General features: G+C 46.0%; 2 gene segments (V, D, J or C); both read left to right on the top strand.

The window, feature by feature from the left end:
* Nucleotides 1-10,966: 10,966 nt before the first annotated feature.
* Nucleotides 10,967-12,960, top strand: LOC127547534 (immunoglobulin kappa variable 3-11-like). The segment is given in 2 exon segments: nt 10,967-11,083; nt 11,401-12,960. Coding segments are annotated over 2 exon segments (651 nt in total).
* A 4,448-nt stretch (nt 12,961-17,408) lies between these two features.
* Nucleotides 17,409-18,328, top strand: LOC127546357 (immunoglobulin kappa variable 3-11-like). The segment is given in 2 exon segments: nt 17,409-17,522; nt 17,841-18,328. Coding segments are annotated over 2 exon segments (537 nt in total).
* Nucleotides 18,329-27,917: the final 9,589 nt, after the last annotated feature.

Raw genomic sequence — 27,917 nt, 5'->3', positions numbered from 1 at the left:
ATTGTAAGGATGTGACTTTCCCCATGTGAACCTAATCTCATGCGAACCATGTGAACCCAATCTCTAGTAGACTGACTTTCCGCATATGAACTTAATTCCCATGCAAACCATGTGAACCTAATTAAGGTAGGACGTGACTCCCCCTGTGAGAACCTGACCGTTCCTTAACCCATAAGAACATGTGTTTTAGCTCCTTCTCTCATGAGAATTTGACCATTTTTTAACCTATAAGCTGGGAACGTACCACATGTGTTTTAGTTCCAAATACGTGATTCAGGAACTCGCCACTCCTTGGAACAGTTGCTGTTGATAAGGACTGGCCCCTTTGTCAATGGAACACTTGACTATAACCATCTGGAGCCCTTGTTGGTACATCCCTGTCTTATATGAGGTCTTTATTTGGCTCAAAGCCTTCTTTGTCCTGATTCCTATAAAAAGCAGGTAAAGCATTCTCCATTTTGAAACCTCACCTATGGAGATGATGATCTGCCTAGAATTTTCCCGTTCCGGACTAAAAGGCTGAAAATACCAGGGTTTCCCAGTCGCTGCCAGTAAATTAGAGTCAGAGCTCCCCCGATTGGTGATGTATTCTCTCTCTCTCTGCTATTTTCATCATAATTCTCATTATTCTTTGTATTTTATGTATTATTTGCTGTGTGAGTTGTTATTGTAAGCATTCTATTCTGTGTATTGTTTAATTAAATTTTACTTTCACTTTGATTGAGTCCGAGAGCATCATTTATAGGAGCAGATTTGAACTTTTCCCAAAATCTCATATCAAAATTGGCATCACGAACAGGATCCACTATATATATAAATGCCTCTCTTTAAGAAAACTAATGAGACCCTCGCCCTGGCTGAGGTCCCGGGGTGGGAAGACACCCTGTTTTCTTCCTTAGCAAAGATCTGGTCGCAAAATACAGGCTCTTGTGAAGCCTGGGGCAGCCGAGTGAGAAATGGCAAGCGGCCCCAATTAGCTGAATGTTTATCTAACATTCCCATAGAGAAAGGGAAAGAGATGAGTGGTATAGTAGAAGAGGTTGGGCTTTGTTAATGGCGTACCACAAGGTATGTCAGGAGCTAGATAAAAAAAGAACATGAGAAAATTCAAATGGAAAAGGAGTTAGCAGAGCTAAAAGGCAGGATGTCCATGTTGCAGTGTCAGAACTTCATTCTAGGAGATCAGGCCTGGAATTATCAGCATGTCGCTGAAAAGGCTGCGGTGAGAGTAACACAATATAAGTACAGGAATCACTGGGGCAAAGTGAATAAAAAGAAGGTTCATGCCGTGATTGCCTCGGCTAAATCTGATTGGGACCCTGATAAATGGGATGGAGATATTTGGGATGAAGATGATGAGTGATGGGAGGAAGTGATTGAGGAAGATATACCTGATGTGGAAGAAGAAGTAAGACCTATAGTACGTAGAAAAGCTGAAAAGGAAGGGAATAATCAACCTAAAATAACAGAAAGCACTGAGGATTTTTCTCAAAGGGAGATAACTGATTTACTAAGCAGATTTTCTTAAAGGTCAGGAGGGTCCACTATCTCCTGGCTGGTAAGGTTAGCTGATGGAGGAGCGGGTGGTGTCTGGCTGGATCCTAAGAGTTGCTTAAAATTCATCAGTCTTACTTCTAATCCCTTTGTTCAGCAGGATATAAGGGATAACAGCCAATTAGGGTTAAGTGCTTGGGGAAGTAACACTTCCATATTAGAATTAGCTGCCCAAGGATTGAGGACTCAATATCCTGATTCTTCCGTGTGACCTAATGCTCACCATCCTTAGTACACCCTAAAGGATGGAATTCAGATATTGAAGGAAGTGATGAAAACTGCTGTTCTTGTGGGAGATGCTGACACTTATACTGATACTGGTGTGTTGGAAATGCATAGAGCTCCTATTGTGAAATCTGCAACTCCCCCCCCCCCCCAGCTTACAAACATCTTATCTTAACCTTGCTGGTGGCATCTTCAGGGGAGTCGCTGGGGACAGTGATAGATAAGCTGTCTCAGCTAGGAGACCTCGGAGAATTCAGAGATGGGGGGATCCTAATATTTGGGAGGGGAATCGCCCTGGGGAAACAACAGCAATAATAGAATGTCCCGCAAGGAAATGTTCTTTACTCTCCTGAAAGCAAGAGTAAAAAGAGAAGAGATAGATGGGTTCACAACTGCTGATATGTATCAATTGTATAACAAAATAGGCAATAAAGGCTAGATATCTGCTCTGAACGTTACCCCATCAGTGCCGCCCACTTCTACCTCTCTGTACCCCTCTTTTAGACTATCTTAAGGGACAATAGGATAAAGACCAAGCCCTGTGTGTCCATACCTTGCATACTGATTATAGGCCCCACATGTCTTTCATAATATACTGGAAAAGTGGCTCAACCACCAAGACTCAGGCATTAGTGGACACAGGGGCGGAGGTCACCCTAATTTATGGGAACCCTACTAAATTCAGAAATGGAATTCCAATAACTATCTCGGGGCTGGGAGGACACAAAGTAAGGACAAGTGCCATTGTATATGAAAATTGAAACTTTCCCCAAAAGGGAATATAAGGTTGTAATCGTGCCCATTCCTGAATACATCATAGGGATTGATATAGTAAAGGGAATGACCTTACATTTACCTGATGGACAATATCAATTTGCTATGAGGATTTTGCAAATAGCTGTAGTGTTTGGAAAATTGTCAGTGCTTCCAGTCTGTTCCTGTTCCCTCAAAGATTGTTAGTCAAAAGCAATATAGGATACTAGGAGGGACAGAAGAGATTACTCAAACTATAAAGGAATATGTGCAAGCTGGGGTGTTAATTCCTACGACTACTGCTTAGAATAATCCAGTTTGGCCCGTGAGAAAATCTAACGGGTCCTGGAGGATGACAGTGGACTATAGACAATTGAATAAAGTCACCCCTCCCTTATATGCAGCTGTCCCAGATACTATTACTTTAATAGAAGCTGTGCAGTCATATCCCGGTTCCTGGTATGCAGTAATAGATCTAGCTAATGCACTTTTTACTATTCTTAGAGAACTTAAGCAGTGGGACTAATTTGCATTTACCTGGCAGGGCAGATAATATACCTTTACCAGACTTCCCCAAGGTTATTTACATAGCCCCACTATTTGTCATCAGATAGTGGCTGAGCACTTGGATGAACTTAATTGGTCTGATGTGAAATTAACCCATTATGTTGATGACATTATGATACAAGCCACAACTGCCCAGAGTGCTGAACAACGACTGGCACAGCTTATAGAACATATGAAAGGGAAAGGATGGGAAATTAATCCTGAAAAAATACAAGGACCTGCCCAGAGTGAAAAGTTTTTAGGGATAATTTGGAATAAAGGCCACAGAGAAATATTACTGAAGGCCAGACTGAAAATATTGGACTTTTCTCCTCCCCGGGATAAGAAAGAAGCACAAAAATTTATAGGCTTATTTGGATTTTGGAGGAATCATATTCCCCATTTAGGCCAGATCTTTCAGCCTTTGTACAAGGTCACTAGAAAGAAATATGAATTTGAATGGGAGGACAAGAAGATACAGGCCTTTGAAGAAGCTAAAGCTGCTATCCAGGCTGCCTTAGATTTATGGCTTGTAAAGGAGGGACCTGTAGAATTACAGGTATCTATTTTAAATGGATATGCAGATTGGAGTTTATGGCAAAGACAGCAGGGGAAGAATGTTCCCCTAGGATTTTGGTCCCCGAAATTGCCCCCTGCAGGACAAAATTATACTCCTTTTGAACAAAAGTTATTAGCAGCATTTTGGGCATTGGTGGAAACTGAGTATTTAACTTTAAATCATGAAGTAATTTTTAGGCCAGCTATACCCATAATGAGCTGGATTTTGGGGACATCTGACTCCCACAAAATTGGACATGCTCAAGAATCTTCTATAATTAAATGGAAATGGTATTTACCAAATAGAGTAAAAACTGGGTGGGAAGGAATGTCTGCTCTGCATGAGAAGATTTTAGAACTTCCAAACCAGCAGGAACGTGTGGAAACACCCAGAATATATGAGCAGTCCCCAGTATCTTGGAATCAAGATTATGATTCCTTAACCCAAGTTCAGCCAAGTCCATAGGCTCCAAAAGATATTGGAAAGCAATAGCATATAATCCAGTAAAAAATACTGTTCTAAAGGTTACAGAAGGCCAGAGTAGCCAGTGGGCTGATGGCTGCTTATCAAGCAATACAGAGTGAAAAGGGAAATCAGTGTCATTTGTTTACTGACTCATGGGAAGTGGCCAATGGGCTTGTGGTCTGGATGCCCATGTGGAAAGAACATGACTGGAAGATAAGAGATAAGGAGGTCTGGGGCAAGAAATTGTGGTTACAAATTTGGGATTGGTGTCAGAATACTAATGTGTCTGTGTTTCAGGTAGATGCTCATGTAAAGATGGATTCCGTGGAACGTGAGCATAACGCATGAGCAGATGAAGTATCCAAAATACAAGGAAAGGCACTGCAAGTGATTCCCACTAAGGATGATGACCTATTGTTAGGAAAATGGATCCACACCACTGCGGGACATGTGGGCGCACTTGCTTCTTACAGGTGGGCATTAGATAAGGGAATCAATCTTCCTCTTCAAGTGATCAAGATCAAGTGATGCTGAGTCATTATCCTTTTCAATGGAATTACTGCCTCTTTCATTTGTTCATCAAGCCACTCTTCCATCCTCTCTCTGCAAAGAGAGGCTTTTTTTTTTTTTTTTTTTTTTTTTGGAGAGGGCAAGATAGCAATCTTCCTGGTAGAAGGCAGGCCCACATATGAAAATATGCTCCAAATCATTATTAATCAGAGAAATGCAAATTAAGACAACTCTGAGATACCACTACACACCTGTCAGATTGGCTAGAGTGACAGGGAAAGATAATGCGGAATGTTGGAGGGGATGTGGGAAAACAGGGACACTGACACATTGTTGGTGGAGTTGTGAACACATCCAGGCATTCTGGAGAGCAATTTGGAACTATGCTCAAAAAGTTATCAGACTGTGCATACCCTTTGATCCAGCAGTGTTTCTACTGGGCTTATACCCCAAAGAGATACTAAAGAAGGGAAAGGGACCTGTATGTGCCAAAATGTTTGTGGCAGCTCTCTTTGCAGTGGCTAGAAGCTGGAAAATGAATGGATGCCCATCAGTTGGAGAATGGTTGAGTAAATTGTGGTATATGAATGTTATGGAATATTATAGTTCTGTAAGGAATGACCAGCAGGATGAATACAGAGAGAACTGGCGAGACTTACATGAACTGATGCAAAGTGAAATGAGCAGAACCAGGAGATCATTATATACCTCAACAATGATTCTGTATGAGGATGTATTCTGATGGAAGTGGATCTCTTTGATAAAGAGAGCTAACTCAGTTTCAATTGATCAAGAATGGACAGAAGCAGCTACTCCCAAAGAAAGAACACTGGGAAATGAATGTAAACTGCTTGCATTTTTGTTTTTCTTCCCAGGTTAGTTTCACCTTCTGAATCCAATTCTCCCTGTGCAACAAGAGAACTGTTCGGTTCTGCACACATATATTGTATCTAGGATATACTGTAACCTATTCAACATGTATAGGACTGCTTGTCATCTGGGGGAGAGGGTGGAGGGAAGGAGGGGAAAAATCGGAAAAGAAGTCAGTGCAAGGGATAATGCTGTAAAAAATTGCCCGGACATGGGTTCTGTCAATAAAAAGTTATTTTAAAAAAATGAAAAGAAAATATTAATGGCATTAGTGCAAATAGAGCCTAGTTGAGAGTTTCATATCTAGTAGCAGGGAGATTGTAGATGTGCTTTCATTTTTTCATTTGATGGCCTAATTTCTATTGAATGATAAAATTATCTTTGTTTTTCAAATACAAATTATGATTTTTGAAAGTTTTATTTTACTATTTTGTATTAATTTGCATAATAAAACTTGATGAACTAAAAAAAAAAAAAAAAGAAGGCAGGCCCATAAAATTTATGGGAACTTCATGGTATTACATATCATTATTTACCCTTGGAAAGGAGAATATCCCCTAGATATTTGTCCTTTGATATGGAGCCCAAAGTCACCCCCACCCCCTCATCTCCTCGTGATTCTGGTGAAAGGGAAATCTCCTTTATTATTTATCTTATTTTATTTATTTTTTATCATTTTAAAATTTTTATTTTATTTATCTTTATTTTATTTAGAGAGAACATTACAAATAGGTACAGTTGCTTAAATTTCTAGGGTTTTCAACCCCAAGTCTGGGGTCACACGTGAGTGGTTGTGGGTCTGGGACAGATTTTCCTCTCCCTACCAGTGTGATGGCCGCGTTAGCCCCCTGGACACCTTAGAATCAGCCGGAGTCAGGATAAGCAAAAGTCCTTAGTCTTTATTCTTGCTCTTTAGAGGTAGGATTGAATTAGATGGAAGCAGAATCTCCCTAATCTCCTCCTCCCTTGTCTGTGACTCTGGCTAGTCTTACTCCACCTCCTAGTCCCTCCTACAACCCTCTGTATATACCAGTCATCGAGCCAGCACAGGATAGTGGGAGGGACCATTTCCCAAGCACATGATAATAGAGTATTGTCCAATCGGTTGTTAGCCTCAAGTGCTCGGCTGTCCTGACCTCAGTGCATCGACTCAAGAGGTTCAGCCCTCTCCCTACCAGCAGCCTAAAGGCAGAGGATGCCGCAGATGCTTATTGTCTGTAGGGTGATAGAAGGGTCCCACTGGGTTCCAGTTCTCCAAACCAAACCTTCCCAGGGCAGTTCCGTTGCTCAGCTTGGGGGGAACAGCCGCTTTCTCAGAGGCAGCAGGACAGAGAAATCCTTGCTGTTTGCTCACAGAGGCCTTAGCCGGGCGCAGCCCGCTACAGCTCCAGCCGTACTTCCTTATGGAAGCCCATCCAACCTGACATTTGTAGCTTCACAAGCTTCTGTCCTTAGCTAGTACTTGGGCATGTGATCTGGGCCATTTAGGGAGGAAACATCGAGTGGAGGAACCGTTTCTGATCCGCTAGAAGTGATTCATTCTACAAGGGAAGTCCTGCATTTGTGCCTTCTCCTTCCAAGGGCAGCGATATAGGAAAACCCTTTTTCCAGTTTTAGAGGAAAAAAGGTCAGATTTAAAAAAAGTTTGGCCATGTCCTACACTCTCCAGAGGTATTTTCCTTGTCTTGTGGAGAATTCTAAAGATGAAGCGGCCGTCATGCATGTCCTGGTGTGTGTTTAATTAGTGCTCGGACTAGGAAATAAACCACACTGGAGGATCCGCCTTTTACTGTGAATGTTTGTGTCTATGTATATGTATTTACATTCAGCATCATAATAAGCAACAACGACAGGGCAAAGATGGCATCTCCATTATGAGTTCATTGTTTCTCTGATGTGCTGACACTGTTTCTTGTCCCAGAAGAAGCTTAAACATGGAGCCCCAGTGACCTAATACTGTGCTTGAGAATCAGGAATACACAGACATTCCCCTTTGTGTTCCCCGAGATCTCAGCCAGTCCTTTTCACTGGAAAGGAGAAACAACAGGTTCATCTAACAGACTTTCCATGGGCTTCCTGGCTCAGAGGGTCTGGGTGGGAGAGAGAACCGAATTAAGGGTAGAATAGAATTACAAAAACCCATCGGAGGATGATCATCATTGCTAAAAGCTGAGAAGGAAAATCTGCAGGTCCTCCTCTGACCACACCCTCCTGCTGCTCAGTAAGTGTCAGCAGTCTTCTCCTGCCTGAGAATCAATTACAAATGCATTTATCTGCATTTAATGTTTTCCATCTGACTCTGGGGTAGCTCGATGGCACAGGGAGAGAATATTGGGCTTGGAAGCAGGGAGGCTCCTCCTGCTGAGGTTGAATCTGGCCTCAAAACCGTACTAACTTATTTATCATTTAACCCTCTTTGCCTCAGAAAAATGAACTGCCAAGAAAACCTGCAAGTGAAGTCCATCCTGAGGCCTTTCTTGATGTTTCCCATCCATTGCCTCCCACACCCGTAACCCTGTCCCAGAAACTACCGCGTGTTCCCTTTTATTAGGACTTAGGAGCCACAACGTTTATTTCTCACAAGAAAAGGATCCTTTTTTTTTAATTTTAATTTTAATTTTTTTTTAATTTTAATATCTTTTTATTGATAGAACCCATGCCACGGTAATTTTTTACAGCATTATCCCTTGCATTCATTTCTGTTCCAATTTTTCCCCTCCCTCCCTACCCCCCTCCCCCAGATAGCAAGCAGTCCTTTACATGTTGAATAGGTTACAGTATATCCTAGATACAATATATGTGTGCAGAACCGAACAGTTCTCTTGTTGCACAGGGAGAATTGAATTCAGAAGGTATAAATAACCCGGGAAGAAAAACAAAAATGCAAGCAGTTTATATTCATTTCCCAGTGTTCTTTCTCTGGGTGTAGCTGCTTCTGTCCATCTTTGATCAATTAAGGCTCTCTTTATCGAAGAGATCCACTCCCATCAGAATACATCCTCAATCAGGATCGTTGTTGAGGTATATAATGATCTCCTGGTTCTGCTCATTTCACTCAGCATCAGTTCATGTAAGTCTCGCCAGTCCTCTCTGTATTCATCCTGCTGGTCATTCCTTATAGAACAATAATATTCCATAACGTTCATATACCACAATTTACTCAACCATTCTCCAATTGATGGGCATCCTTTCATTTTCCAGCTTCTAGCCACTACAAAGAACCAGGATTCCCCTGTCTGCAGCAGGCAGAACGAGAGCCCATTTCTGGGACTGTCACAGATCCTTATGGACTGACTATTGTCCCAATGAGCCAGGGAAGCCAGTGCCATAGAGTTAACACTGAGCTACTTTCCCTTTGTGGAAGTCACTGAGGTCCCCAAGAAGCAGCTTTCCCTTATATTTGCTGTAAAGAGGGGACGCGACTGCTCTTTCCCACAGACTTCGAAGTGCATCTACTCCAGCCCATGACTGTGCCCCCCGAGATCTGCCAGCTTGTGCCGGGCCTGAGCTGTTTCACCTCCGGGATGGAGGAAATTGTGGGAACTTGAGCCTCAAACTAGATTCTTGACAAACCCTCCCAATTTTCTGTTGTTTCTTATCTTGAGAGAGGAGCACTTATAACCTGATGATCTAAACAGGAGAGATCACCTTGGCTCCTGACGTCCTGTAGAAAGGGGGTTCTGAGCCCTGAGTGAGACAGTGGGAAGGTGACTCTTTTCTATCTTAATGGGCTTCTGAAAAGTCTCTTCGCCCCCGGGGTGTAAAGGAGCCCCTGGATTTTAAATGTAGTTTAAGTGAAATGAATAATATGTACTTTTCTCTGATTCATTGCTATGTGAGGGCTAAAGGCAGCTCTCTAGGACTACATGCTATAGGGAAGAGGCTAAGTTTCATGGGGGGAACTTTGTCACTGGGAGCTAATCACAGCAAACCAGATCTAGCGAAACGGATTTCAATACTAATTGACATATTGACATATAATTGGTGATGCAATGAATGGAGCCTGGACCTGGATTCAGGAGGATCTGAGTTTAAATAATGCTTCAGACAGTTAGTAGAGGTGAAGCCCTCACCATGTCACTTACTCTATGTCTAAGTTTATTTATCTATAAAATGGGTATAATTCCTTTATGAACCCCCATGAATATATTAATGATATCAATGATACTAGTTAATAGCTACTAGCTCCCACCAAAATTATAATGAAAAAAGGAGATAAAATTTTAATGTACTCTGCAAACTTTAAGACAATCAACAAATACTAGCTTTATTGTAATAATAATAGAAAAGATCATTTTTTTTTGCATTTCTCTTTAAATTAGGAGGACCTATGATACACAAACTGTTTCTGTTTTTCTATTTTTTTTCTCCAGCACTCAGCATTTTGTTTTTTAGCAGAGATTTCTGAAAGCACATAAAAGCATAATATTTTACTTTCTTTTCCTTTTTCTGTCTAGCTTTCCTTTCACATTACGATTATTCTTGAAACATGTTTAGCATTATTGCTCATGTATAACCTAAATCAAATTACTTGCCTTCTCCATGGGGGGCGGGGAGAAGAAGAGGAAGAGAGAGAGTTTCAAATTTAATAAAAAAAAAAAAAAAGAGCATTAAAAATTCTTTTTATCTTTAAGTAGAAAAATGGTTTTTTAAACCCAAGTATGACACGAATGCTTTTCCTGTGTTTGTTCACTATAGATTGAGTGGAGAGAGGAGAGCCTGGAGGCGGGGGATCAGGCAGGGGCTGTTGCAGTCGCCCAGGGTAGAAGGGAATGGCGGCCCAGGCTTCTGGTCCCTGTTTCTGAGCTAGTTACGCTCCCATCAGAGCCTCCCCCTGAGCCCTCTTTGCCCAGAGCCTCATTTCTAGAAACCTTCAGAGCCTCCAGGGCGTGTCAGGATGGGACATGGGGACAAGGACAGACCGAATGCTCTTCCCCACAGGCCTCAGACAAGGGCAGGATCCCCCAGTGACTGACAAAGCCCATTGACCAGGAGCCAGGCTCGAACAGGCTTTTCCCCGGGTCCCAGGCCAGGATCTGACCAGTCTGAGCCAGACCCCCTCCCTGCCCCCTGGAGTTCTCCCCTTCTCCAGCAGAGGGCGGCAGTGGGGCAGGCCCAGGAGCAGCATCAGGGAGGCACCTCCCAGGTCTCCAGGCTGGGAGCTCGGGCCCTCTCTGCCTCCTCCCCAGGGCTGGGAGCTCCCTCAGGGTTAAGGGGAATCTAGTCCTGGGGGAGAGAGAGAAACTGCCTTCATTTGTCCAGAACCGGCTGCACCATCATCCTGAGGCACTAGACGTGACCTTGCCCTTGGTCCTGAGTCTCCCCCTGGGGACAGAGCAGAGGGGGCCCCTCCCCCAGAGCCAGGCTCAGCCAGGGGGACTCCCTGGGGCTCCCGGGGTCCCTGAGGGGAGGCTCCTCCCACACCTGGGGCTCTTTTGCATCTGGAGCCCCAAGGGAGCCGTAGGGAGCCCTGCCCAGGACATAAAAGCTTCCTCCCTCCTTCCTGCCCCTCAGGGCTCTGGCTGCTCTCTGCTCAGTCTCTGAAGGCCAGGATGAGCTCCCCATGGCAGCTGCTCTGGCTCCTGGTGCTCTGGGCTCAGGGTAAGGCCCAGGAGGGCAGGGAAGGGGTGGGAAGGTCCCAGGTTTTCAGGGATGTAAAAGTGACAGTTCCTTGGTACAATGGGGGCACACGCTGGGGCACAAGATGGGCAGATGGGGCTGGCAAACGTGACCAAAGCCCTGATTGTAAACCTTGTGCGGTCTGTGGAAAAGGTGGTTTCTGTCTCATGTTTATACCCAATACAACGACTAATCGGTCATTTGGGATTTCTGGGGTCTCTGAAATATTGTCTCCTTCATGTTCTGTAAATTGGACATTCCCACAGTTCTGTCTTCCACTAATTCTGTTGCTTCCCCAGATTCCCGAGGAGCCATTGTGCTGACCCAGTCTCCAGCCTCCTTGTCTGCATCTCCAGGAGAGACAGTCACCATCAGCTGCAAGGCCAGTCAGAGTGTGTATAGCAATTTGCACTGGTACCAGCAGAAACCTGGCCAAGCCCCCAGACTCCTCATCTCCTATGCTAACAGCCTGGCATCCGGGGTCCCTGCCCGGTTCAGTGGCAGTGGGTCTAGGAGTGATTATACCCTCACCATCAGCAGCCTGGAGCCTGAGGACGCTGCACATTATTACTGTCAGCAGAGTGATAGCTCCCCTCTCCCACAGTGCTTCAGGCCCGAACAAAAACCTCCCCAGTGCATCCAGGGGACTCAGCTCAGAGCAGCAGGTGCCTCCTCGGGGTCCCCAGGGCAGAGCAGCCCCTGCTCTCTGGGCAGGCTCTCACCTCCCAGGGCTTCCTCTTTCTGGTCCCCCCTGGGTCCCTCCTTTCTAACTTGTGATCACAAGCCCTGTCTGCTCAGCCAAGGCAGAGGGGAGGCAGCACAGCCCCTGGGAAACCGAGAGAAAGTCCCTAAGAGAAATGCTGACATTTCAGGTCCCCTTGATATCTTTGCCCCAAAGTAATGAGTTTCTTTCTCTGGTTGGGAGCCCACGTTCCCGTTGAGCAGGTTTTGCCCCCATTCTCTGTAGCAATGACAGGTACATCTTGCTTGTTCTTCAGCCACGTCTGAGTCTCTGTGACTCTACTCAGAATTTTCTTGTCACAGACACTGGAGCTTTGCCATTTCCTCCTCCAGCTTATTTCAGACAAACAAATGGAGGCAAACAGGAGTGAGTGACTTGTTCAGAGCCACATGGATAGTAAGTGTCCAAGGTTAGATTAAACTCAGAAACGCGAGTCTTGGGGATTCCAGGCCCAGCGCTCCATCCTCTCACTGCCCCGTGGGGCTGCCATGATAGAGACCAGATTGCTTTTTCTCCAGCCCAGGACACACGGTCTCCCAGGCTGGTTCCTTCTGCCCTGGGCCTGGAGACGAGAAAATGGGAGGGTCCCAATATCACCCACTTCCCTCCAGTAGGTGTTTCATCATCTCTTGGGTCTGGAGGACCAGGCCCTCATTGACTCTCTCAGGCTCATGTGTGGGGATTGGAGTGTATTTCCCATCAGGCCTTGGGAGAGTTCCCAGGAGAGCAGGGGGCAGGGCTGGGCCCCCTCACTGCCATCTCTGCTGGGGTCTCTGCCTGGATTCTCTGCCCCAAGGGATCGCCTCATTGTATGAAGGCCCAAGGCCTGTCCACTGCCTTCAGGACCAAGGGCCCACACACGGTTTCACTGCCACTTGAGACTTTCTGGTCAGCCTTCCTCACTGGAAAGAAGAGGGGATCAGCTCAGCTCTGAGACTCAGGTCATTGATGGCTTCAGTCCTCACAATGTTCCCAGATTCTCTCCTTTAGCCTCATTATCCCTATCCCAGGAGTGAGCTTGCAAGAAGCACAAACAACTGCTAACAGTGGATTTCTTTCATTGAAATTTCTTATGTGTCAGAATATTCTCACATGAAATAAAGGTGTCAGAGTCGCACAGTGAAGTCTGTAAAATGCAATTTCAGTTTTCAGGGAAGGTGAGACATGTGCTGTCGGGGAAATGAGCTCTCCCCTAAATGCGGGGGCTTGGACTCAGATAACTTATTCCATTGAATTTTTGATCATGTTTCCCACATCAAGAATCCTGTGCCGGGCATGGGATCCAGCCTCCCTGTCTGCATCCCTGGAACACAGAATCCCCACCAGTGTCAGAGCCAGGTCCAATATTGGCATGTGGAGAACCTGGTACCAGTAGGAACCAGCACAGCTGTTGTGTCCTGCTTTCTAGAGCCCCCACACGGGGGTGATTAAACTATATCTTCCTAGAGGAGAAGTGATGAGGGGTCTCCCGAGGATGGTGGGAAGATGGAGTCCGTTTATTTCAAGGACTTTCCTGTTTTTATAATGTAACAAAAACAACTCTGAGCCCGTGGGACCAGATAAACGACTTGCTGTGTAGTTTGCCCCCTGGTATCTCTCTGCTTCAATCACATCACAGGTTGTCACTGCCCCTGACTCCTCAGGAAGGCCGAGATCCCTTAGGGGAGGTGGGAGCCAAACCAGACATTGTCAGCAGGTTCCCTCTGGACTGAAGGGTCTGATACCTCACCCCGAGTTTCCCCACTGACTGTGACCCTCTACAGACAGTCACCCAAACTCCTGGTCACTGAAACAGGCTTATGTTTGATTCAAGAGAGACCTTTGTCTCCTTTGTTTCACTTATCTATGGCTGCTTCTATAAGATCTTTGCCATAATCTGTAGGTACTTTAACATAAGCCTCTCAGGGGCAAGTTTAGAACAGCTTGAACACAGTAACTAATGCAACAGCCAGTTTCTGTTGGTTGTTGCTGCTCAGTACATTTCTCAGGACTTTTTTCCTCTTTGGGTGTCCCATCTGCCCCCCAAACTCTCACCTGCGGCTCTAAGAAGATGTAGCACGTTCAGCACTCTCTGCCATCTTGACAAACCAGTCAGTCTAACTGACCAATAGGAAATCCACTGCTCACTGAGGAGGCTCTTTGCCTGAATAAATAAAGACTTCCTTGGGAGAATGGGTCCTACTAATTCTGACCAGTGCTGGAAGCAGAACGAACATTCTCATGGCCAAGAACCTGGAGACCAGAGCTAGATGTTACCTGTTATTTCCCCCCATAATCCTTTCTAGCCCTCAGGGATCTCTTCCTGGAATGAAAACACACAACTACAGCATTAATTTGCTTTGGATTAGGCATTGAGGGTCTGTTGTCTCTGATAATATTGGTCCCACTATGTTTCTCTTCATTATTTTAGGTAAAGTAATTTTGTTCCTACTTGGATCACTGTGTGCCATGATCTCTGGCCAATCTGGAAGGTGGGTTCTGATAATAGGGGTTAGATCTGGATGAACTATTGCATTTCAAAGTGGTGAAATCTCATCCCCTGTCATTCACTAAATTTATTATGTATGAAAACCTGAGTAAACTTTGATTTCTTAATTGTTTTCTCTGAAAAAAATCAGATCAAGTGATGCTGAGACATTATCCTTTTCAATAGAGTAACTGCCTCCTTGATTTGTTCATCAAGCTATTCTACCCTCTCTCTGCAAAGAGAGGCTTTTTTTTTTTTTTTGAGAGGGCAAGATAGCAATCTTCCTGGTAGAAGGCAGGCCCACATATGAAAATATGCTTCAAATCATTCTTAATCAGAGAAATGCAAATTAAGACATCTCTAAGATACCACTACACACCTGTCAGATTGGCTGGAAAGACAGGGAAAGACAATGCAGAATGTTGGAGGGGATGTGGGAAAACTGGAACACTGATACATTGTTGGTGGAATTGTGAACACATCCAGCCCTTCTGGAGAGCAATTTGGAACTATGCTCAAAAAGTTATCAAACTGTGCATACCCTTTGATCCAGCAGTGTTCCTACTGGGCTTATACCCCAAAGTGATACTAAAGAAGGGAAAGGGACCTGTATGTGCCAAAATGTTTGTGGCAGCCCTGTTTGTAGTGGCCAGAAACTGGAAAATGAATGGATGCCCATCAATTGGAGAATGGCTGGGTAAATTGTGGTATATGAATATTAGGGAAATTTATTGTTCTGTAAGGAATGAGCAGCAGGATGAATTCAGAGAGGCTTGGAGAGACTTACATCAACTGATGCTGAGTGAAATAGAGTCAAATCAGAGAAAGAAAGTTATAGACCAGTTTCTTTAATGAATATTGATACAAAAATCTTAAATGAAATATTAGGAAAGGATTACAGCAAGTTATCCCCAGGATAATACAGCATAACCAAATAGGATTTATACTAGAACTAGGGGCTGGTTCAATATTAGGAAAATTATTAGTATAATTGACTATATCAATAATCAAACTAACAAAACATCTACAACACTCACATGATTATCTCAATAGAGGCAGAAAAAGAATTTGACAAAATTCCACACCCATTCTTATTAAAAACACTAGCGTGTATAGGGATGAATAGAGTATTCCTTAAAATGATCAGTAACATTTTAAAAAAACTATCAGCAAGCATCAATTGTAATGGAGACAAACTAGAACCATTCCTAAGAAGATCAGGGGTGAAACAAAGTTTCCCATTATCACTATTACTATTCAATATTTTATTAGAAATATTAGTTTTGCAATAAGAGAAGAAAAGATCATTAAAGGAAGTAGAGTAGGTCATGTGGAAACCAAATTATCAGTCTTTGCAGATGATCTGATGGTGTATTTAGAGAATCCTAGAGAATCAGCGAACAAACTACTAGAAACAATTCACACCTTTATTAAAGTTGAAGGATACAAGATAAACCCACATAAATCATTAGGATTTTTATATATTACCAACAAAGTCCAGCAGCAAGAGATACAAAGAGAAATTTCATTTAGAATAACTGTAGATAGTATAAAATATTTGGGAGTCTCCCTGCCAAAGCAAGATCAGGAACTATATGAACACAGTTAGAAAACACTTTTTCCAGAAATAAAATCATATCTAATTAATTGGAAAATATCAAGTGCTCATGGGTAGGCTGAGTAAATACAATAATATGATAATGCTAACTAAATTAATCTACTCATTCAGTGCCATACCAATCAAACAGACAATGAATTAATTTATAGAACTTTTGCTTCTGGGCTCAAATCTGTCCTAATAACTTATCATTTAACCCTCTTTGCATCAGTAAAATGAACGGGAGAAGGAAATTATGTCCAGGATCTTTGCCCAGGAGACCTCCATGTGAAGTCTTGGAGAATAGGGGAAGACTAAAACAGCTGAATAACAGCATTGCCAGCTGACTCTATTTGACCAGTGTTCTCCTTCTTACCCACTCCAGGCAAATCAAATTGATTTACTCTTTATCCTTCTAAATATGGTATATTACCTGTCTCTCTGGCTTTGCCCAGGTGGTGGCCAGGGGAGGGATTGCTCACTCTCCTCCCCAGTGATGTCTGAGAGCACCGACTTCCTCAAAGTGCAGCTCGAGGATCACTTCCATCCCGATGCCTTTCTTGATGTTTCCCATCCATTGCCTCCCACACCCATAACCCTGACACAGAAAGTACCTCGTGTTCACTTTTATTAGGTCTCAGGAGCCACAACTTTTATTTCTCACAAGAAAGCACAGAATCATTAACCCTGGAGCCAGGATTCCCCCGTCTGTAGCAGGAAGAACGAGAGCCCATCTCTGGGACTGTCACAGATCCTTATGGCCTGACTATTGTCCCAATGAGACAGGAAGCCAGAGACATAGAGTTAATGCTGAGCTACTTTCTCTTTTCCACCAATAAAGGTTTTCTCATACATAGAGCAAGGGAGACATGGACACACGCTTGTCCTCAAGGAGAGAGGTGGGCCTCCGAGACTCCAGGAGAAAAGACACCTGGGCCAGGGGACAGTGTCAAAGTCACAGGGCAGAGCTCTTCCCTGTGTGGGTGGGACCCTGTCCTCTGCTGAACAAAGAGCCTCTCTCAGGGTGGGTAAGAGGTGACATCATTGGGTCTGTCCAGTCTGAGCCAGACCCCCTCCCTGCCCCCCGGAGTTCTCCCCTTCTCCAGCAGAGGGCGGCAGTGGGGCAGGCCCAGGAGCAGCATCAGGGAGGCACCTCCCAGGTCTCCAGGCTGGGAGCTCGGGCCCTCTCTGCCTCCTCCCCAGGGCTGGGAGCTCCCTCAGGGTTAAGGGGAATCTAGTCCTGGGGGAGAGAGAGAAACTGCCTTCATTTGTCCAGAACCGGCTGCACCATCATCCTGAGGCACTAGACGTGACCTTGCCCTTGGTCCTGAGTCTCCCCCTGGGGACAGAGCAGAGGGGGCCCCTCCCCCAGAGCCAGGCTCAGCCAGGGGGACTCCCTGGGGCTCCCGGGGTCCCTGAGGGGAGGCTCCTCCCACACCTGGGGCTCTTTTACATCTGGAGCCCCGAGGGAGCCGCAGGGAGCCCTCCCCAGGACATAAAAGCTTCCTCCCTCCTTCCTGCCCCTCAGGGCTTTGGCTGCTCTCTGCTCAGTCTCTGAAGGCCAGGATGAGCTCCCCATGGCAGCTGCTCTGGCTCCTGGTGCTCTGGGCTCAGGGTAAGGCCCAGGAGGGCAGGGAAGGGGTGGGAAGGTCCCAGGTTTTCAGGGATGTAAAAGTGACGGCTCCTTGATACAATGGGGGAACACGCTGGGGCACAAGACGGGCAGATGGGGGCTGGCAAACATGACCAAAGCCCTGATTGTAAACCTTGTGCGGTCTGTGGAAAAGGTGGTTTCTGTCTCATGTTGGCGCCCAATACAACCACTTGTCGGTCATTTGGGATTTCTGGGGTCTCCACAAACTTTTCTCATTCGTGTTCTTTTACTCGGACCTTCCCACATTTCTGTCTTCCTCTAACTCTGTTGCTTCCCCAGATTCCCAAGGAGCCATTGTGCTGACCCAGTCTCCAGCCTCCTTGTCCGCATCTCCAGGAGAGAGAGTCACCATCAGCTGCAAGGCCAGTGAGAGTGTTACTATTTCTAGTTATAGCTACTTAAACTGGTACCAGCAGAAACCTGGCCAAGTCCCCAGGCTCCTCATCTACTTGGCTAACAGGCTGGCATCTGGGGTCCCTGCCCGGTTCAGTGGCAGTGGGTCTGGGACAGATTTCAGACTCACCATCAGCAGCCTGGAGCCTGAGGACGCTGCACATTATTACTGTCAGCAGGGTAGGAGCTCCCCTCTCCCACAGTGCTTTAGGCCCGAACAAAAACCTCCCCCGTGTGTCCAGGGGACTCAGCTCAGAGCAGCAGGTGCCTCCTCGGGGTCCCCAGGGCAGAGCAGCCCCTGCTCTCTGGGCAGGCTCACACCTCCCAGGGCTTCCCCTTTCTGGTCCCCCGGATCCCTCCTTTCTAACTTGTGATCACAAGCCCTGTCTGCACAGCCAAGGCAGAGGGGAGGCAGCACAGTCCCAGGGGAAACAAGGGCAAATCCTAACAGGGAAATGCTGACATTTCAGGTCCCTTGGTATCTTTGAAGTTTCCTTTGTGGGGAGCCCAAGGGCCTGTTGAGGAGCTTTGCTCTAGATCTCTGTAGCAATGACAGAAACTTGTTGTTGTTCTTCACTAAGTCTGAGTCTCTGTGACCCCACTGGAGGTTTTCTAGCAGGGATACCAGAGGGTTTTGCCATTTCTTCCTCCAGCTCACTCACAAATAAGGAAACTGATGGAAACAGGATTCAGTGACTTGTTCAGAGCCTCATGGCTACTAAGTGTCTAGGGTTAGATTTGAAGTTAGGAACACAATTCTTGGGGATTCCAGGCCCAGCGCTGCATCCTCTCCCTGCCCCTGGGGCTGCCATGATACAGACCAGTCACCCCTAGTAGGAGCCTCATTATTTTCTGAATCTCCAGGACCAGGCCCTCACTGGCTCTCAGGCTCGTGGGTGTGAGTGGAGTGCGTTTCCCATCAGGCCTTGGGCGAATTCCCAGGAGAGTAGGGGGCAGGGCCGGGACCCTCACTGCTGTCTCTGCTGGGGTCCCTGCCTGGATTCTCTGCCCCCAGGGATCTCCTGGTGGTATGAAAGCCCAAGGCCCCATCCCTTGCCTTCAGGACCAAGGGCCCCCACATGGCTTCACTGCCCCCAGAGACTTTCTGGTCAGCCTTTGTCACTGGAAAGAAGAGGGGATCGGCTCAGCTCTGAGATTTAACCTCTCCTCAGAATGTTCCCAGACTCTTTCCTGTCACCTCATGCTCCCAGTCCCAGGAGTGGGATTACAGGAAGTATAAATAAGCACTAAATCCAGTTCCTTTCAATGAATGTTCTAATATGTCAGAACTTTCTTACATGAAACAAAAGTGCTAGAATAAGCGCAGTAATGTCCGTACAAAGGCAATTTTAGGTCTTAGGGAAACTGGGACACGGACAGTCAGGGAAGCAGCTCTCCTCTAAAAGCAGATGCTGGAGCTCAGATTTAGAGAATGCTGGGCATTCATACAGCCATTTGTATTGTACATTTCAGGAATGGGCCCAAACCGGGTAAAGGTCCGGAGTCAGGAGATGAAATGGCATTTGTGGTAGAGAGTAAGACAGCTACTTATTTTGGATTATAGAATACAGGCTGCATTGTGCAATTAATCTGGATAGAAATGAGGAGCTAGATGGTAAAGGCTTTAAATGAAAGAGTGGTTTGTATTTATCCTAAAGGTAACGAGAAACCATTAATTTCCTCAGTCTGTCAGTAAACATTGATTAATCACTTTCCTTGTGTCAGTCACTGTTTAAGAGAGTTCTAAGGTCAGATCTGTGTTCCAGTGAAATGACCAGAGACCCTTAGGGCTTGAACCTGTCTATCATTGGAAACATAGATATTTTCTGAAGTTAGGGTGGGAGAACTACTGTTAAGTATTGGTCCAAGAAAATGGAGGTCTCTTCTAAATTGCCTCCTAAGGAAGAAGGAATGAGCAAGACTGAAGGAGGAAGCAAGAGTCAGGAAGCAGGAATTAGAACTCCAATGTTCCCATCCCAATAAGAGGCTGAAATGAGCATCGGGGGCTGAGGCTCTTGCAGCCAAGCTGGTTTTCATCAGCTGAACATCCGCTTCCTGGTCCCAGAATCCCATCTCCTAGAACTAGACAGCCTAAAGGCAGATACTGCTGAGCAGAACCAGGAAGCTTCCTTACCTAGAAGTACATTCAAGAAAGATGGTGTTTATGTATGATTTTCCCCTATATTTCCTGGGGTTGACATCTCCCACACAGTACCCACAGTCAGGGAAGGGTGATCTTACCTGACATTCTCTGTACTGTGTGCAGTTTTTCACAAAATTTATTCCATTGACTTTTTGATCAAGTTGCCCACATCAAGAATCCTATTCGGGTCATGTGATGATCCAGTCTCCCCGTCTGTATCCCCAGGACCCAGAGTCCCCCTCTGTGGCAATGCCGGTTCCAGTATTAGAATGTGGGAGCAGCAGGAGCTAGGACAGTCTCCCAAACTCCTGAGCAATGAATTGTCTTCTGTGCTTTCTGGGGTCCCAGCCCCACTCAGTGGCAGGGGGTCTGGGACGGATTTCCCTTTCCTCATCAGTACTAGAGAGGCCGACTTTGCAGGCAATGACTCCTCTTGGTAACACGATGATGTCTCTCTCCCAGAGAGCTGCAGCCCCGGACAAAACCCTCAGGCTGCTCAGCCCCTGAGTTCTGAGGAAGGGCTTCCCCCCAGCTACAGACAAAGGGGAGACTAAATCCTATTCATCCACTAGGAGTCAAGTGGATCACTTTACTTGTGGGAGAGATGGAAAATAAACCCAAAAGAAGGGGAGTATTTTTGATCTTACGTCCAAATCTTAGATTAAAAACTACCCAGACATGGGATCAATAAAACCAGGTGGTCTGAGCTTGAGTTTTTCCTTTTCTGAGCAAAGATAGAAATGTGATCCTCAGATGGATTTCTCAATCGTGGGGTCAGGCTTGACATTGGAGAAGCCAGGGACGCTGCTCCCTCAGGCAGAGCTGACTGGGAGCAGGGGAGCCTGGAGCTCCCGCACCTGGAGAAGGTGGCCACCAAGCCGGAGGGCCGGCCCAGCCCCGGGTCAGGCTTTTCCCTATAGACTCTGAGGGAATTGTAGGCTCTCTGCAGAGCTGAGATAAAATGTGCAAATCCTGTTTCTGTCAATTGCTTCATGCTCTGATGTTTTATTACTGTTACACTGGGAGAATACAAAAGAGCGTCTGTGACTGCTATTCCTCTTTCAATTCTCTTTATCAATTCTCATTGCGAATGAACACTGGGCACAATTTCGTGTTGAGGATGTCTTTAGTGAAAGGAATCCAAATCGCTGCCTCAGAACTGACTTACTCGGGGCCTTGAGCAGGCTGGCTTTGCTGGAGCAGAGAGGCCCCGGAGCTGGGGAACATGGCCTGAGCCCGGGGAGTGCTGAGGGAGCCGCCTTGTGGAGAAGAATCAGGGTCGGGGGAGGATTGTGTGATTTATCCCAGACACAAAAATAAATCTGGGGGATGTTTGTGCAAGAGGGTGATGGGATCAGAATTAGTGAATATCCCTCTGGGACCCGAGTGGAAGAGGGAAGGCTGATCTGGTCCCTCAGGAACAAAGTTTTTCTGGTGCTTTTGTTCTTCTTATCAAGAAATAAATGCTGTGGGTTCTGTAATATATTGGAAAGAGGCTGAGATTCTGTACTTTCTTCAAGTCCTTCTGATTCTGAAATTTCTTTATTTCCTAGGATGAGAGAGGTTTAGTCCCGTGATCATAATCACCTGCTACAAAGCAGCAGAACTGCCCCTTAGCCAGGCCCGCCCCAAGGCTGACAGACTTTCCCCAACTCTCCCTGGTGGGCTCAGGCCCGGTTCCCGAAAAGAGGCTCAGGGAGTCTCCCTCCTCCCTCATCTCCCTTTTGGAAGAAGAATACTTGGGGTTTTCCGCTGATTAATGAGGCAAAACCCGGACAAAGGGACTGAGAAGGAATTTGTTTTAACTTTTTCAAGGTAGGACCATGTGGAGGGGCTGAAGAGCAGCGATGGGGTCTGGGTGAGTTCCGCTTTTCTAGGTAACTTGTAGATCATTCAAAAAGTTCCATCCCAACAGAGGAGGGTGAGACATGGCCCCTCAGTCCCTCCCAAGGGAGTAAGAAAGTGACTGATGTGCAGGTCGGCGTCTGTGATGAAGATCAGGGGATACAAGAAGATGTCCGGCATCTCCTTCTTTCCCAGCCTCCCCCACACTGATGGATAAGAAGGGCTGGGAATCGGGGTCTCTGAGTCAGGGGAACATTCAGTCTCTCTCTGTGCCCGTTTCCTCTCCCAGCAGAGGCCGACAGAGGCACAGATGGCACAGAAGGTACAGAGAGAGGGCACAGGTGGGAAACAGGGAGAGCAGCACATGCAATGACACATACATACATGTAACCCACACACAAGTGTCCATGTACACACACATATAACTGTTGAGGTCTAGCTTTGGGGTACCTAAATGAAATTAGGGTTAAGGTCTAGTGGCAGGTTTGGGGTACAGATTCGGCGCAAGGGGGTCTAGTAGCGGCGCGAGTTCCCAATAAAAGCATTTATTGGCCCAGAGAGCTAGATTGATAAAAGAGGTTTATTATTATATAAGCAAAGTTAAAGTATAGGCGAAGGTAGAGATAAGGGGGGCACTGGACAGAGGGTCCAGTGGACAGAGGGTCCTCACATGGCAGCCATGTTTGGAATCTCTGCAAAGAGGGGTTCCCAGCGTGGCCTTTTTATAATAGGAGACTTAGCTCGAGGGGCTTTCGGGTGTAGCCCCAAAGTTGGCTCATATCCGGGTGGGGCTGGGAACAGGTCAGATCTTCTATTGGAATTCAAAAGGACCAGGATTTGTGAGTTAAAGGGCAATTTACATTATTAAGTAGGAGAGGGTGGGAATCTAGAAAGCATCATTCCCCCCTCAAGCAGTTGGAACTTAAATTCATTTAAGGAAAAAGAAATAGGGCAAAGTCTCAGAGACAGAATTGAAGATTTTCTCCTTCCAGGATTTTCCAAGTTCAGGGGTCTCCTCTTCATCCCCCCCTCAAGCAGTCACCTCCAAAGGCATGTGGGAAAAGGGGCGCCGATCTCCTCTTAACTGCTTCAAGCTGGCAAGGGTCGTAGAGATTTGGGGTTCATGCCAGGAGGTGAGGCATGAGGTGTGGGGTTTGGGGATGGCAGCAGGGCATCTAAGGGGTGTGTATCCCGGTCAGTCATTCCCAGTCAGTTGTCCCATGTTCTCCAGGCTGAAGGGCGGTTGAGAGTCCAAAGGTTGAAGCCCAGATCTCGTGAGCAGGTTAAAACCGGGGTGTCATCCACGGTGGAGATGGAGACAGCAGGAGATGCATCAGATCCCTTCTGTGGGCTGCCTATAAAAATGCTGATGGCCCATCTAGCAAGGATTAGTAGGAGAAAATGCTGGGAGCAAAAGATTATTTGTCTATAGTAAAAAGTATTAAGTAGCCTCGAATTAATTTCCAGGAAATTACTTTCACTCTTAATTTCCAGGAAAGCTAATTTCTCCTGGTGTTGGTCCAGGGTGTAGACTAAGAAGTCAGGGGAAACTGGAGACCTATAAATCTAATCAAGATAAGAATGCAATTTAAGCTCTTAGAAGTCTTTTAACTGTGCTGCCTTTCTTTAAAAAGAGTTGGTTCCTCAATAAGCAAAGATCCTAAGCCTTCCCCCCACTTTCCCCACTTTTATGGGGGAGGGGTGGAAGGGGTCAGAGGGAATGCAAAGTATCTCAGCACTGACAACCCAGCTTACGGGCCCCTGAGGTGTTGGTGATGCGGGAAAGCTTGCTTTCTAGATTCCCACCCTCTCCTAGTTAATAATGTAAATTGCCCTTTAACTCACAAATCCTGGTCCCTTTGAATTCCAATAGAAGATCTGACCTGTTCCCAGCCCCACCCGGATATGAGCCAACTTTGGGGCTACACCCGAAAGCCCCTCGAGCTAAGTCTCCTATTATAAAAAGGCCACGCTGGGAACCCCTCTTTGCAGAGATTCCAAACATGGCTACCATGTGAGGACCCTTGTCCACTGGACCCTCTGTCCAGTGCCCTCCTTATCTCTACCTTCTCCTATACTTTAACTTTGCTTATATAATAATAAACCTCTTTTATCAATCTAGCTCTCTGGGCCAATAAATGCTTTTATTGGGAACTCGCGCCGCTACTAGACCCCCTTGCGTCGAATCTGTACCCCAAACCTGCCACTAGACCTTAACCCTAATTTCATTTAGGTACCCCAAAGATAGACCTCAACATTGGGACTGTCCTGGGATAAAAAGGGAAACAAGGCCAGACCCCAATTCCCTACCGGGGAGCAGGACGCCGGGGGCCAATTCAGCCCCTGTGGTTTGACGCAATTTCTCCATTATTCCTCCTGCTTGAACTCAGGACAGAGACTAGGGTCTCCTCGGACAGTGTCCAGGGCACCTTCGGGCCTAAGTCTGGGAGAGTTTTCTATTAAACGGCGCTTCCGCTCCAAATATTTTTCAGGAGGCAGAAGTTGCCCTGAGAAAAGAGCTCAGTGTCTCAGGTTAGAGTTAAAGGGAAACCAACAGCTGTTAGCAGCAGAGTGGAAGAAACATTGAGGTTTGGACCCCGAAAAAGTTGAGGTGGTGGGTGGGTCCTAGGTTTCACTAGGTTGAGTCTTTCAGCTTTTAAAGAGACAATTGTGCTGGGTGCGTTTTGGCTCCCCGCTTTTGCCTGAGGGCGTAAGTGTTAATCAGTCCCAGGATTAGAAAGAAAAAAAGCACTTTAAAGGATGGATTTGTCCAGAGAGATTGGGGATTCAGCTAATCTATTCAGAGTTCAGGTGTTGAGAATGAGGCATTTTTCTCAAGCCCAGTGTTTGTCTCTGCAATAAGAGACAGCTTAAAATCTCCATAGGGATGGGGTGTGGATAGGTAAAAACTTTTATTCTTCCAAATCCTTGCAGCCTCCCTCGTATCTCTTAGAGATAGAGCCGACAAAAGAAGGCCTTTTGTCAATCCGCAGCAATTCCTAAAGAATTGTGCCAGAGCTTAGAGCTCCCAATAACAACCCAAGCCCAACCCGAGGGCTTTGGGTGTCCACTGCAAGATAAGGAAAGAAAAAAAGTCTTTTACCTTGTCCAGAATTAAAACTAATTCATGGCAAAACCCGAAAACTTTCGCATTCTATAACGTAACCTTCCTAGACGTCTCTAGAAGGTGTCACAAAGGGCCCTCCCAGAGGACCGTTTGCCAAAAAAAAAAAAAAACAAGATTTCGTCCTCACAGCATCCTATGAGCGACAAATCCCCCCAAGACTGCAGGAGTCTCCTAGCAAGCTCAAATTAGCCCGGGCATTTGAGCCACCCCCGTTATAGAAGCATGACATGGTGGGTTTGCCTCAGTGGAAACCTCCTAAGAGGGCCACCAACATTGAGGGCAAGGTAGCAAAGGAGAGATGTGGTAGGAGTGGGTATGTTCTCCTTTCAATAGCTCCTCTCTTAACACTAGACAGTATGCATATTCTATAGCCCTGGGCTCCTTGAGCAGCAAGTCAGGGGCCTAGCCCTGCCTTCCATCAACATACAGTGTAAAAGGCTCTAGGCCTAAGCCTATTCAGGGCGATGAGATTCCCAACTTTCTCAAAAGGCAAGGTGGGAGTGGCCCCAAGTACTTGGGCGAAGTAAACCTTTAGATAAAGAAACTCTAGCCCCAGGAAGTAAAAAGCTTAGCAGCAACCGTAGTGTGGCCACAAATTAAAATAGCTACTTAAGGCAGTTTTACTTCTGGTCTATGCAGTCACACCTGAACTCAAAAAACTCCCAGCAAATATTAGCTGCAGTCCCAAAGGATTTTATCTTCTACATCAGTTATCATTAATCAAGGACTTCAGATAAAATCTAGTTCAAGAATCACAGTAAAGGGTTTACAGCTTATACAGCTATCTTTCTTATCTAAGTAGACATTTTAAATTTAACATTACACAGATCTTGAAGTTCACAAGTAATTGAACCAAACTTCATATAACTTATTGCCCAACAGAGATGACAAATTTAAGGCATAACTCAGTTACAAATTGCCCAATACCTCTAGAAAACACACCATCTAAGTAGGAAGGTAAACTGTCCCATCTTAGTCCCTCAGCATCTCAAAGAATGGGGGAGGGAAAACAGGGAACAAGTCTAGAGAACATAGAAAAGCACACAGCAAAGACAGACTTCTTTCCTAAAGGTATTCACCGAATTCTTAAATGGCTTCAGTTTCTCCCGTTAACTCATTTCTTGCTGCAGTCAAGGAATGAGGAGAGAAAAGAAATAAAAAGCCATCTTTTAAAGAATTTAATTTGCCTTGACCTGAAATTTTATTCCCCAGTCATCATTCCAAAGGTCTTTCTTGAAGCTGCAACCTGGCCAGGGTTGGAGTCCAGAAACAAACCTTTAATTGTTGGCAGGGACATAGAACGCCAATCCAGAAAAGAATAGAACCGAGTGTGCTAAGAGCAAAAGGTCTTAGGACTAAGAAAAGTAGGAGCAAAAGAGTTCCCACCTGTAGGGTTAGGTAGGAAAGTGTGAGACAAACAGACCTAGCCTGGTTTACCGAGGTTATCTCTCCACAAGCAGCTAGTGCCCTGAAGCTAAGAAAAAAAACCGAGAGCAGTTTAAAATCCCGTCTTTGTAGACAGCCTTGTGAGCATGTGAAAGCATAATTCTGAGGCTTCTACAGACGCAGGATGACCAAATCAGGGGCACCGAGTCCCATTTAAAATGTATGGGACGAGCACACTTCCTGAGGGCCGGAAGCTGCAGCTTTAAGAGCCAGGTAAAGGTCTGGAAGGGGCGCGGCCCACTTGTCCAAATTGCTAGCAAATTTCTATTTTAAAAGTTGGTGACAACCTTTCCGGAGATTTGAGAAGATTTAGATTGAGTGCCCAATCTCCCCACTGTACAGTGACCCCAAGAAGGGGACAGGATAGGAGCATTTAAACGGCAGGTTGCCAAGCCACATGGGAGAGGTCCGAACCAGGCCTCGAGTTCTACACTCCCCACTCCATGGAAGAAGGGGGAGGAAGGGCCAGAACGAGGGTGGGGGAGGAAGAGATGCCATCTTACCCAGCGCAGTGCGTCTTGAATGGTGAGGGCTCCTCTGGAGATTCCACGCTGGAACTTGAAGGCGGGGCAGCTCATCTAAGCCCCCAAATCTTGCTGGGAGAGCAAAACCTGAAGGGAAGACCGCTTACCCCTGTCCAGGGAGTAGCTGCCGTGGGCAGAGACATTCTGTAAACTCACCCCAATTCATTGACCTTTCTCCTCGTGGCTACAGCCTGACCATTAGAGACTCCATTGCATTTAACAGTGGCGTGGGAGAAGGGCTCAAACACAGCTCCTCTTATTCTCCGGCTATCTCCCCAGAACAGAGCAAAGAGAGCGCTGGCCTGGGACCCCCGAGAAGGGTAAGGTCCCCAGAACGGCCACATGACCACTCTTTGGTCTGGGGTGGTGTTAAAGAGACACTTCCTCTCCTGTCTCAACAGTTCCTGCTGGAGAGCAGGACTATCTGGTGACAGGAAAAAAAGATTAGAAATGCATTGAGATGCAAAGGAAGGGCCTTTCTCTTTCTAAAGGATTTGGACAGAGGGAGTTTCTTCAAGCAAAGCATCTGCTCCAGGAAAAGACTTTAGAGGCAGGGGAGTGTCTAGATCAAAATAGAAGCCTTTTCACCTGAAATGGAAGTAGAGTGAGACGGAACACAGATATTCTCCCCACTACCTTTAGAGATAGAGTGAGACCAAAGAAAGAATGCAGATTCTTCCCAGAAGAATACTGCCTGAACAGCTTAAAACCCAGATTGGTTCTGAGTGCGCCCCGAAAAGGTTGGGGTCCAGTTTGATGGCCAAATTATCTAGCTTCCGGTGTTCCCGGTCAGGGAACCAAATGTTGAGGTTTAGCTTTGGGGTACCTAAATGAAATTAGGGTTAAGGTCTAGCGGCAGGTTTGGGGTACAGATTCGG

The sequence above is a fragment of the Antechinus flavipes genome, chromosome 2, assembly GCF_016432865.1.
Source record: "Antechinus flavipes isolate AdamAnt ecotype Samford, QLD, Australia chromosome 2, AdamAnt_v2, whole genome shotgun sequence".
NCBI classification, from domain to species: Eukaryota; Metazoa; Chordata; class Mammalia; order Dasyuromorphia; family Dasyuridae; genus Antechinus; species Antechinus flavipes.
The sequence above is the reverse complement of the archived record's forward strand: the minus strand, read 5'-3'. Positions and strand labels throughout refer to the sequence as shown.